General features: G+C 40.5%; 3 protein-coding genes across 4 annotated transcripts; 2 read left to right on the top strand and 1 right to left on the bottom strand.

Moving 5' to 3' along the window:
• Positions 1-401: 401 nt before the first annotated feature.
• Positions 402-1,578, top strand: LOC6596449 (transmembrane inner ear expressed protein). Of its 2 annotated transcripts, XR_003408650.1 has the most exons (4): positions 402-634; positions 699-851; positions 1,177-1,301; positions 1,407-1,471. XR_003408650.1 is itself a non-coding variant. In XM_002021583.2 (3 exons), exons 1-3 carry the CDS (start codon positions 514-516, stop codon positions 1,493-1,495), a joined length of 363 nt encoding a protein of 120 aa, XP_002021619.1. In that variant the 5' UTR covers positions 402-513; the 3' UTR covers positions 1,496-1,578. The 2 variants fall into 2 exon arrangements, 1 of the variants encoding a protein (XP_002021619.1); XM_002021583.2 differs by lacking the exon at positions 1,177-1,301 and having other exon boundaries at positions 1,407-1,578.
• Positions 1,579-1,697: 119 nt separating this feature from the next.
• Positions 1,698-7,574, bottom strand: LOC6596437 (actin-related protein 2/3 complex subunit 2). Its single transcript, XM_026987729.1, has 8 exons — positions 7,115-7,574; positions 4,952-5,045; positions 4,785-4,884; positions 4,531-4,717; positions 4,256-4,476; positions 2,589-2,680; positions 2,420-2,529; positions 1,698-2,358 (listed from the first exon to the last, which is right to left on the bottom strand). The coding sequence occupies exons 1-8, from the start codon at positions 7,186-7,188 to the stop codon at positions 2,331-2,333; spliced, it is 906 nt and encodes a 301-aa protein (XP_026843530.1). The 5' UTR covers positions 7,189-7,574; the 3' UTR covers positions 1,698-2,330.
• Positions 7,575-9,551: 1,977 nt separating this feature from the next.
• Positions 9,552-11,042, top strand: LOC6596436. The gene is made up of 2 exons (XM_002021581.2): positions 9,552-10,089; positions 10,154-11,042. The coding sequence occupies exons 1-2, from the start codon at positions 9,552-9,554 to the stop codon at positions 10,960-10,962; spliced, it is 1,347 nt and encodes a 448-aa protein (XP_002021617.1). The 3' UTR covers positions 10,963-11,042.
• The last annotated feature ends 277 nt before the right edge of the window (positions 11,043-11,319 follow it).

Here is an 11,319-nt window from a genome sequence, read left to right as displayed (position 1 = left end):
TGGCCGCATAACCGTCTAACCGCCTAACTAACCATATATGCATGTTGTCTTCGCCGTGCTCCAGCTTGTATGCAGAGCAAAAATTACTTCACTGTGTCGTGCTGTTGAGGCACGCGGCGTGATGCCGCACCCATTTTCTAGGTCTCGAGTCGAGTTTGTTGTCATTTTCGCTTTCATATCCATATCCACAGGCAGAGCCACAGCCACGTCCACATCCACCAAGGGAGGACCTGCTAGTTAAATATCTAGCATTACATTTTTACGTTCCAGCTTTCATTTGGGCGGTGTGAAGGGGAGCTATTCTGTTTCTTTGTTTGTTATTTTACAAGTTTGCCATTTTCCCTATCCCACTCTCGTCCCACTTATTAGAATACCTTGCGTGGGTTCCAGGCACCGGGACCCAGCTCGTCTAGCGTGGGTCCGTGGACAGCAGTCTGCACTGGATAGGCAAAGCAGCCAGACGTACTCGGGAGTAGGATTCGTTCGTATCGCAGTTCATAAATCAGCCAAAAAATGGATGATACAGACTTCCGTGATGTAGACCCGAACGAGGTTTGGCTGGAGAAGGTGACCATTGGGGGGTTTCGCGTTTGGCACATAATAGCCGCTGTCCTGGGAATACTAATGGGAATCAGTGAGTGGACACGAGACTCCAGTGCTACTGTATGTTGAGCATATTATCTATCTTTATCTCTCAGTGATTATGGTCTGCTGTTGCATCCGATTTCGAATACCGCGCACCAAGCAGGAGATCGAGGCGGACTATCAGCGCAAGCAAATCACTAAGAAGTTCCGCGAGAAGCTCCAGCAAATTAAGAACTCGGAAATGGACGACATGGACCTACAGAAGGGTGAGGAGCCGCCGCTACTCTAAATCTGCTCTAAATACACACTCCACTCGTATACGAGTATACATATATAGAAATATATACATAGCGTAGAAGTTTTGTGTACCAACTGTCCCAGTTTTGTTGTCACCCTTATGCGGCCAAGCCCTTTTCCTGTCTGGTCTCCGCCGCCTCATTTTCCTCCTCCTCCCACACGAACTCACGCATTTGTATATACAAAATGAAAATGATAAACGATTCCTCGAGCTGGACCTGCTTGCACGCTAGTTACGAGAATGTTACTCACTCTGTCATGTCTCTCTATCTCGCTGCCACTTCTCTATCACAGCACTTGCTTACATCAAACTGGAACAGTACGATGATCCCTAAGGGCTTGTAAATTCACTAGCACACTGTACAAACAATTGGAAGTACCCAAGAACTAACCTCTGTATCCCAAAGAACACTGCCAATGTAAGTAGCACAGCCAACCCAGCCATTACTCGACTAACTAATGCCATCAGCAATATTTCTCTTCATCGGTTCTGTTCTGCTCTTTTCTTTTCGATTCCATTGCAGTTTGTGCTCGCATCCAAAGCGATTTCCTGAATCTCCAGGCGAGCGTGGAGAGCATGAACGAGAAGCAAAATGTTAAGTTTAAGATCTAGATACGAAACTGTTATACTGTTATATTGTGCAGCGGATGATGAAACCTATACTTTACTCCTAACAACATAAATACTTATAAACTAGACAAGCAGTGAATTTTCATATTGAAGAACATTAAACGTACGGGTAACGTGAAATCCTAACGACGATTAAACGATCAAGCAAACAATAAAGCTCGGGGATGCAGTAAAACAAAAGTTCTTTATATTGCAAATTGGGTTTCTCGTTTTATTAATTCAGTTTGCTTTTTGCTTTCTGCTTTTTTGTGGTATCAAAGGTTCGTTAATAATGTTTTGTTTGCAGGATTATGTTTTTAAATGCGTTTTCTACACATACGTACATATAGGCTAGTGGGGACAGCGTTTTCCACAATTGCGACTATATAACAAGTTGTTGGCATACCGCATCGCACTCGACTCGTTTGGTCTGTTATGACATGACATTTTTCAATGCTTTTTGCACTTAAGTTTAGTTGATTTATTAGTTTAAAATGTTGCTTCTCTGCTGTGGCGCCGACTCGGCTAATGACTGTAACAAATTTGCTGAGGCTGACACTGACACTGACGTTGACTCTACACAAAACACTCACAAGTTTACCAATTATCAATTATTTACGCATAACTATTAACTCTTTGTTCATTATGTTGCTGAGCTTACATTTAGCCTTAACTTTCCGTTTCAAATACTTTCTTTTTTCTACTATTTGTCTTTCCTGCTCTGCTGGGGTTTCCATTGCTTTGCCGAAGCAAAGCGTATGTTCTCTTTTTGCATTTCAATAGACAGTTCATTTCTTTATATTTATGTATTTAAAAACAACTAAACATACTGCACGCATCATTCCATGCGTTTAAATGTTCTCCCCCTGCAAAGGAAAGAATAAAATTAGTACAGCCGCAGAAGACCTTGGCCCTGTCAACACTCACGTTATGGTTTTCTTCTCCGTATTCTTGGGCTCAGGCCTGGCACGATTTAGCACCTTGAGGAAGTCCGAGGTTTTTGCGCGCATGCGGGAATGAATGTATGCCTTTGAACACTGTTATAAATAACACGGTTAATACTAGGTAAGTTCTCGCCAATTCAGATCATACGCACCTTGATGTGGTAATGCAAATAATCTCGGAACATGTGGATTAGATTGATGGTATTGTCCCTCGTTTCTTTGTTGGTATGCCGAGGGAAGAGCACTGTTATGTAAAAAGTAAAAAAAACAAGAGTAACGGATAAGTGGATTTTTCGGAATTGCATTCGTCCTTAAAAACAGTTTCATCAGCATTTGACAGGCAGATCAATTGAATTTCTCAAAATATAGCACTCTTAATATGCCACTTTGACTGTTTCACAGTCTAAGGGCTATTGTACACGAACACAAGTCGTCTGTTATAATACGAGGGATTATTCAGGATGCCGTTCGTCTATCTGGTTACTATCGGAGTATTTGAGACACAAATCTGAAGGTTTGTTCAGAAATATGCCACTTTAGCTCCAGGAAAACAATATTATATAACAGTTAAAGGTCTATTGTACACGAACACAAGTCGTCTGTTATAATACGAGGGATTATTCAGGATGCCGTTCGTCTATCTAGTTTTTATTGGAGTATTTGAGACACAAATCTGAAGGTTTGTTCAGAAATATGCCACTTTGGCTCCAGGGAAACAATACTGCATAACAGCTTAAGGGCTATTGTACACGAACACAAGTCGTCTGTTATAATATGAGGGATTATTCAGGATGCCGTTCGTCTATCTGGTTACTATCGGAGTGTTTGAGACACGAATCTGAAGGTTTGTTCAGAAATATGCCACTTTAGCTCCAGGAAAACAATATTATATAACAGTTAAAGGTCTATTGTACACGAACACAAGTCGTCTGTTATAATACGAGGGAATATTCAGGATGCCGTTCGTCTATCTAGTTTTTATTGGAGTATTTGAGACACAAATCTGAAGGTTTGTTCAGAAATATGCCACTTTAGCTCCAGGAAAACAATATTATATAACAGTTAAAGGTCTATTGTACACGAACACAAGTCGTCTGTTATAATACGAGGGATTATTCAGGATGCCGTTCGTCTATCTAGTTATTATTGGAGTATTTGAGACACAAATCTAAAGGTTTGTTCAGAAATATGCCACTTTAGCTCCAGGAAAACAATATTATATAACAGTTAAAGGTCTATTGTACACGAACACAAGTCGTCTGTTATAATACGAGGGATTATTCAGGATGCCGTTCGTCTATCGTGTTATTATTGGAGTATTTGAGACACAAATCTGAAGGTTTGTTCAGAAATATGCCACTTTGGCTCCAGGAAAACAATATTGTATAACACTTAAAGGTCTATTGTACACGAACACAAGTCGTCTGTTATAATACGAGGGATTATTCAGGATGCCGTTCGTCTATCTAGTTTTTATTGGAGTATTTGAGACACAAATCTGAAGGTTTGTTCAGAAATATGCCACTTTGGCTCCAGGAAAACAATACTGTAAACAGTTTAAGGCCTATTGTACACGAACACAAGTCGTCTGTTATAATATGAGGGATTATTCAGGATGCCGTTCGTCTATCATGTTATTATTGGAGTATTTGAGACATAAATCTGAAGGTTTGTTCAGAAATATGCCACTTTGGCTCCAAAAGTTGATTCGAAAAATATAAGCTGTTATAAGAATATTGATTCTGCAAAATGCTGTGATCACCGACAAGGCTACAAGATAAAACCGCAACAAATGATTGGACGCAAGGGCTTAACCTACCAAATGTGACATAGCCAATGTTGTCGCCTACTCTGGCATCCGTGTTGGCCAATTCCAGGGGCGGTTCTCGGTGCGTAAAGAGCACTTGTGGGGCTGTGTGAGAAGCACGTCGCCCTTCTCTCAATTCCTGCATAAATACTTTGCCAATTACGACGTCGTCCTCATCACGGAAGATAGTGCTGAAAACAACGGTGACACGATCTGGCTTGGCTTCCACGTACCTATGGATGAAAGTAGTTGGTCAACAGGTTCTTCGGGTTTCTAATTGGTCTTACAAAGTCTCATCGTTGCGGTAGTTAATTACGGCACGCTTTTGTCCTTCTTCTCCTTGCTCCTGGTAGTCGAAATACTTTTCAAAGACGGAGGCAAAACAGTTGCGCTTCAGCAGTCCAATTCTCTTTGCAATTTGCTCCCAGTCCTCGGGGATTTCTTCCAGATTTATAAGTACAGAAACGTTGTAGCCTACCAAACGCAAAGCAATTAATTAACAGTAGAAACAAAGAACTACAGCTCGGTTGCGTGCACAAACCTTCTTCTGTGTCAGTTAGCAGACTGCCATATTCACGCTTCAGCAGCTCGTCAGCCCCATGCTCTTGCAGCTGTTTGTAGAACTTTAGCGATATGCTGATCTATTTTAGCGGAGGAAACCAACGATCAAGAGAGTTCGCTCTGAACCGAATTCGCAGGAATACTTACCCTCACTTTTGTTTTATCGTTATTCACATTTGAAATGTGATAGAGTACGCCATCGAAGTCAGCTATTCGTATGTCTATCGATTCTGGCTTCAGTCTGCAAGAAGAATTTCAAAGATAACATTCAGTTCGACTACTTATAAGTATTAGTCATTACTACCACACACCGCAGTACCTTATCGGCAAAATAGTACACACATTTGTACATACAGATGTATATAAATAGATTTCCATTAATCTGTTTTTGTTTGAAAACTAATTATACAGAATGTATGCAATTCACATCTATTTGCGGAGAATTCACAAGTTAGGAACATCTAAAGTATGTCACATTATAGCTCCGACTAAACTCAATTGGTTTTTTTTTTATACGAAAATCTTTAATAAAATACTACTATTTAGAGTATGAAGGACACCAAGGTATTTTCCGAAATTCATATGCCACTTTCCAGGAAAACGATCCTAAAGGTTATTGTACACGAACACAAGTCGTCTGTTATAATATGAGGGATTATTCAGGATGCCGTTCGTCTATCGTGTTATTATCGGAGTATTTGAGACACAAATCTGAAGGTTGGTTCAGAAATATGCCACTTTGGCTCCAGGAAGACAATACTGTATAACAGTTAAAGGCCTATTGTACACGAACACAAGTCGTCTGTTATAATACGAGGGATTATTCAGGATGCCGTTCGTCTATCTAGTTTTTATTGGAGTATTTGAGACACAAATCTGAAGGTTTGTTCAGAAATATGCCACTTTAGCTCCAGGAATACGATACTGTATAACAGTCAAAGGTCTATTGTACACGAACACAAGTCGTCTGTTATAATATGAGGGATTATTCAGGATGCCGTTCGTCTATCTAGTTTTTATTGGAGTATTTGAGACACAAATCTGAAGGTTTGTTCAGAAATATGCCACTTTAGCTCCAGGAAAACAATACTGTATAACAGTTAAAGGTCTATTGTACACGAACACAAGTCGTCTGTTATAATATGAGGGATTATTCAGGATGCCGTTCGTCTATCTAGTTTTTATTGGAGTATTTGAGACACAAATCTGAAGTTTGGTTCAGAAATATGCCACTTTGGCCCCAGGAAAACAATACTGTAAACAGTTTAAGGCCTATTGTACACGAACACAAGTCGTCTGTTATAATATGAGGGATTATTCAGGATGCCGTTCGTCTATCATGTTATTATTGGAGTATTTGAGACATAAATCTGAAGGTTTGTTCAGAAATATGCCACTTTGGCTCCAGGAAAACAATACTGCATAACAGCTTAAGGGCTATTGTACACGAACACAAGTCATCTGTTATAATATGAGGGATTATTCAGGATGCCGTTCGTCTATCTGGTTACTATCGGAGTATTTGAGACACAAATCTGAAGGTTTGTTCAGAAATATGCCACTTTAGCTCCAGGAATACGATACTGTAAACATTCTAACGGCTATTGTACACGAACACAAGTCGTCTGCTATATTATGAGGGGTTATTTAAGATCTAGGACTATGTGTACTACTAGCTGGCGGGTGATGCTTGGTTACTGCTCAAATCAGCGTGCGGCACGTCGTTGGTCTTCAAAAGCTCTTCCTTGAATAGGATTTTTGCACTGCAGTCGGGCTCGAACCCAAATATGCAAATAGATACACGGATCTAAGAAGCCCTAATGAGCTTTACAAAATTTGACGCCCTTCCCCACTTTTTGGAACATGATTTTATTGGGGTTTCAAGCGTGGTTTCAACGAGATTCGTTATATTTTTTCCGACTGGCGATGAGTCATGTCCAGCTGGGTCGACGCATGGACGCAGATGATGCACAAATGATTCGATAAACAAGCTGTAATGAATTAACAAATGGGTTGCATGGATAGGAAGAGGGGATCGGGCAGGGGCTGTATCAGTGGCAAGTAAGTATGTTGGATTGTACATATAGGGAGAGCGCTCGCTTGACGAGTGGATGAGTGTACCAGCGATGGAACTACACCCGAACTTTTACTCCGAGCTAGAGCTAGAGTATACGTACGGACTGATAAAGAAATCGAAGCTGATAACACGCGGTAGGGAGTGCAGGAGGAGAGGAAGTACATACATAGATAAACCAAAATGGTGGAGCAATAAGGTCACATTACTGCCTTACAGTTATGTGGAACACTTACCCGGCCTGGGCGTTGCGGTATTTGACAAGGAGTGTCTCCTCTATAATCCGATTATTGATTTCCAGCAAGATCATGATGAGCGGCGGCCTATAGATGATATTTTTGCAGAATTAGGTTGCTCTAATGCAAGGCGATGACAAATTTTATGACGTCGACTTCTTTCGCCGCTCACGGAGCTGCGAATGCGGTGGTTCTTCGTGCGGTAACTGTTTCTTTCTCTGCCAGAGGCGCGCTGTGTGTGGGGCGCTGCTCCAACTCACCAACACAGGCACATTCCGCGTGTGAGCAGTGTGTGTGTGTGCGCAGCGTATTTAATGAATCAACAACAAAAAATGGGCGCTGATGTCGGCTTTTTTGGTCGTCTCACACACACACACACACACACGCACACTACAAAATTCCAACACACACAAAGCCGCAAAGCTCTGACACTTGCAAAAAATGTGTGCTCTTTTTCTGTTTCACCCGATAAAAAAAGAGTTCAGTTCAACACGATTTTCTTGCTTTATGGAATGGGTTTTGAGCGTTAATACCTTTAATTTAAGACAAAACGTGGGTATAAAGTCTTGTCTTGTAGGTGATATTTAGTGTGACCCTTATCATTAAAATATACGGCCTGACCGTGAGAAACATACCGAAATATGCAGTCTCATTTTCAAAATATACGGTAAATATACTGATTTTATTCCGATTTTATTCAATTTTACATATTCCGATTCTGATATTCCGTAAAATATTACTAGCTAGATAGAATATTTAGCCATGCCCACATAATTTTATCCGATTAATGAACTTATTTTCTAATTGACTGGTTCATTTTAAACACTTGCTTTTATTGGATTTCTATATACCGTTGAAAATGAAATTTAATAGATTGATGAAATTGACAAAATGTACCATTATATACCGATTTACAGTAAATATACCATCGGTTCAATTTCGACCTCAAAAAATATTTATTTTTCGGTATATTAGGCAATTTTTCGGTGTATTTAAGATGGTAAAAATTTATCTGCAGAATACACTCTCTCAAATTTAAAAAGAGTTTCAGTCAAATTATATTTCTACTTTCTATACTATATTTTGCCTATAATAAATAGATTTAATATAATTTTTCAATCTAGCAAAGCTGTGACACACATAATATATGAAAATATGTCTGAAATTTATAAGTTAATATTAAGCTGATATATAAGAAATACAGTATATACAGTATATATACTGTATGGTTAGTGCTTAAATTTACTAGATCCAAGCAGCAATGTTAATTTCGTAGAATTCCACAAAATGAATTTGGGCATTAATGTAAGCCTAGAAATGTCAAAATTAGAAAGAAATGAAAAATATGCATTTTTCAAAAGAGCACAGTCATTTTTGATCGAGTTGAGTATACAATTAATGAAAAGGTTGCCTTTTAACGAGAAGGTTTTTAAACTTCTCTCCTTCCTAAACCCTGAAGACATAGTCAAAGGCCAATTATCATGCATGACCTGTATAAAAGATTTCCTCAACTTATTAAAGATCCGCAGGGAATCGATAATGAATTTGTCCTCTTAAAAAATTATGAGGTTCTTTTTAATTTATTAAAAACACACAAAAGTCCTGTCCATTGCTCTGAACCGAAGATTGAAAAGCTGTTAAAAAATCCCAGCGACATCGTTAGTGACGATAGTGATATTAGTGATTAGTATATTTATTATTATTAATAAGTCTTATTAAGACTTAAGATTATTAAATGAAATGAATGAAACATTTATTTCGAATAGGCCAATCATGTAGGAAATAGATTCACCAATCGTATAAAATTATGTTTGCCTGGCTAAATCTTCCATAAAGCTGATATTCGACGGAAGATCAAAGTTGAGGGAATCGTCGTATTTGTTGAATCGGTAATGGCCCGGTTGACAACACTTAAATCCTTGTCGCTCACATTCAAAAAAGTTAGATTTGGCGCGCACCACTCGTAACCAGTCGATAGTATCGATAACCGAACTTGAATCGGGTGAATGTGGTCATTGCTGAAAGATTTCGTTAGTCAGCATTATTCAATGCAATATCAAAATTGAGCAATTTCCTTTTTCGTTTGTTTTGATTGACCTATTTCGCTACTTGTTTTTTGTTTGACTTATTTCGCTAGAACCTTTTTTTATCCAAAATGCCATAAAAGCAAGTATTAAGAATACAACAGTTAAATAGAAAATTGATTCATCAATCGTATAAAACTATGATGGCATGGCTAAATGTTTTATATAGCTAGTAATATTCGTCGGAATATCAAAAGCGAGGAATATGTAATATAGAACTTGAATTCGTCAGTATATTTACGGTATATTTTGAAAATGAGGCGGTCTGTTTCGGTATATTTCTGAGGGTCGGACGGTATATTTTATCGATAAGTTCGCGGTCACACTGCTAAGATTAAAAATTAAAACAACAAATGGATGAAAGCGAGCTAATTAAGTTAATAAAGAACTGCCCTATCCTGTACGACAAGGACAGTGCACGCAGCGTGAAAAATGCAGCGCTGAAAGACGCAGCATGGAAGACCATATCCCAGAAGATTGGCGCCTCAGAGCGAGCCTGCATCACACGTTGGAAGAGCATTAGGGACCGCTTTGGAAAGGAGTTTCGTCGATTCCAGGAAAACCCTGAAGTGCCTACTTACTGGGACATGTTTCCGCACCTGCTGTTCCTCAAAGACCACTACAAGCACGGCCTGGTCAGGCACGAGAGTCTGGAGGGGATTAAATTTCAGCCCAAAGTGAGGAGGAAACGCAACTACAGATTGTATGAGGAACATGAGAAAAATCCTAAGGCCGAAGAGGAAGACTGCAAAGATGATATACTAAGCGAGCTGATTGAGCTGGTCAAAATGCATCCCGTTCTGTATGACAAGGACCAGATACGCATTTCCAAGAACCTGTCTGCCAAGAATGAGGCTTGGCGGGAAATCTCGGAGAGGTTGAATGTGTCGGGTGTGTGGCTGGACGCGTGTGCATATGAATGGGTACTAATATAGTTTATAATCTTTCCGTTTAGAGGAGATCTGCTTCAAACATTGGAAGAAGTTGCGCGAACGATTCGCGCGAGAGTATCGCAACCAGCAGATTGATCAATCGACGCCCATTACCTGGAAGCATTTCAATGATCTGCTCTTCTTGGACAAGCATTTTCGTAAGGGAGTTCCCCTGGTCATAGAGAATATGAAGAAGCGAGGACGCCCACCAAAGGCGAGCAATCAGACTGGCGTTCCCGACAAGCAAACGACTAGCGTCGGCTTTGTGAATGGGGAGCAGATCTGGGGCGCCGACTATCCCTACAGCACAGATAATGATGAGCAGGATAACGATCTCGAGCTGTCCTACGATGATCCGGACGAGATTGAGTTTGCACCAGAACCGGAGCAAACGACTGCCTACGATTTCATTCTCCCGGAGACTGCCCCCTCTCAGCATTTGGCGCCGGATGTGAGCGTTGAGCTCTTACCCTACAACGAGAGCTTCGACCTGGCTAGGGAGAGTAGTACTGTTGAGGACGTGGGCATTGCCACAGAGGATGACACGCCCGCCGCCACATCTGGCAATCTGCTCGACCATGTCATATCCAACATGGAGACTGTCCTTCAGCAGTCACGGGAGCTACAGGCGCAGCTCCAACAGGAGCAGCAACGTCCCCCCGCGATTAAGAGCCTGTTGGCCAAGGCTCAAATGCTGCTGGACGGCCTCAGCCCGAAAGATCGGTCGACTGCAGTGCGACAAATAGGGCTGTTCGTGCATCAGTGCCAGATCAAGGCACTGGCGGGGGAGGAGATCGAGGATCTGACTCCTTACCAAGTATTTAATTGTTAGGGTGAGTTCGGAAGTTTCTGAGCTTTAGATTTAAGAGACAATGCTTACATTTGCCAATATAAAGTTTAATGGAGATGTGATATCTCGATATATTGTTTGAATTTTGTTATCGAATACCAGCTGTTGCTTCGATATCCGCCAGAGGGCGCTCAAATTTTCAAAAGAAACGTTACGCGCAGTCGGAAACTGAAAGAAAACAATAGCACCCACGCCCGAACATTAATTGCAATTAATAACGCACACACACACACAGCAAACACTCAAAAAACGCTTAAACAAATCGCTGGGCATGCAGTTAAACGCGAATGATTTTAATTCGCTTAGTTTCCACGCTCGATTCGCACGCTGCAGTTGTTG

The sequence above is a fragment of the Drosophila persimilis genome, unplaced genomic scaffold, assembly GCF_003286085.1.
Source record: "Drosophila persimilis strain 14011-0111.01,24,50 unplaced genomic scaffold, DperRS2 tig00000124-arrow-pilon, whole genome shotgun sequence".
Classification (NCBI taxonomy): domain Eukaryota; kingdom Metazoa; phylum Arthropoda; class Insecta; order Diptera; family Drosophilidae; genus Drosophila; species Drosophila persimilis.
The sequence above is the reverse complement of the archived record's forward strand: the minus strand, read 5'-3'. Positions and strand labels throughout refer to the sequence as shown.

Bases quoted from the DNA above. Each gene is read 5' to 3' on its own strand.
- LOC6596449 (XM_002021583.2), top strand. From the start codon at position 514: ATGGATGATACAGACTTCCGTGATGTAGACCCGAACGAGGTTTGGCTG. The intron at 635-698 runs GTGAGTGGACAC...TTTATCTCTCAG, and splicing joins GGGAATACTAATGGGAATCA to TGATTATGGTCTGCTGTTGC. The intron at 852-1,406 runs GTGAGGAGCCGC...ATTCCATTGCAG, and splicing joins CGACATGGACCTACAGAAGG to TTTGTGCTCGCATCCAAAGC.
- LOC6596436 (XM_002021581.2), top strand. From the start codon at position 9,552: ATGGATGAAAGCGAGCTAATTAAGTTAATAAAGAACTGCCCTATCCTG. The intron at 10,090-10,153 runs GTGTGTGGCTGG...CTTTCCGTTTAG, and splicing joins GGAGAGGTTGAATGTGTCGG to AGGAGATCTGCTTCAAACAT.
- LOC6596437 (XM_026987729.1), bottom strand. From the start codon at position 7,188: ATGATCTTGCTGGAAATCAATAATCGGATTATAGAGGAGACACTCCTT. The intron at 4,885-4,951 runs GTAAGTATTCCT...CCGCTAAAATAG, and splicing joins ACGATAAAACAAAAGTGAGG to ATCAGCATATCGCTAAAGTT. The intron at 2,359-2,419 runs GTGAGTGTTGAC...TTTCCTTTGCAG, and splicing joins ACGGAGAAGAAAACCATAAC to GGGGAGAACATTTAAACGCA.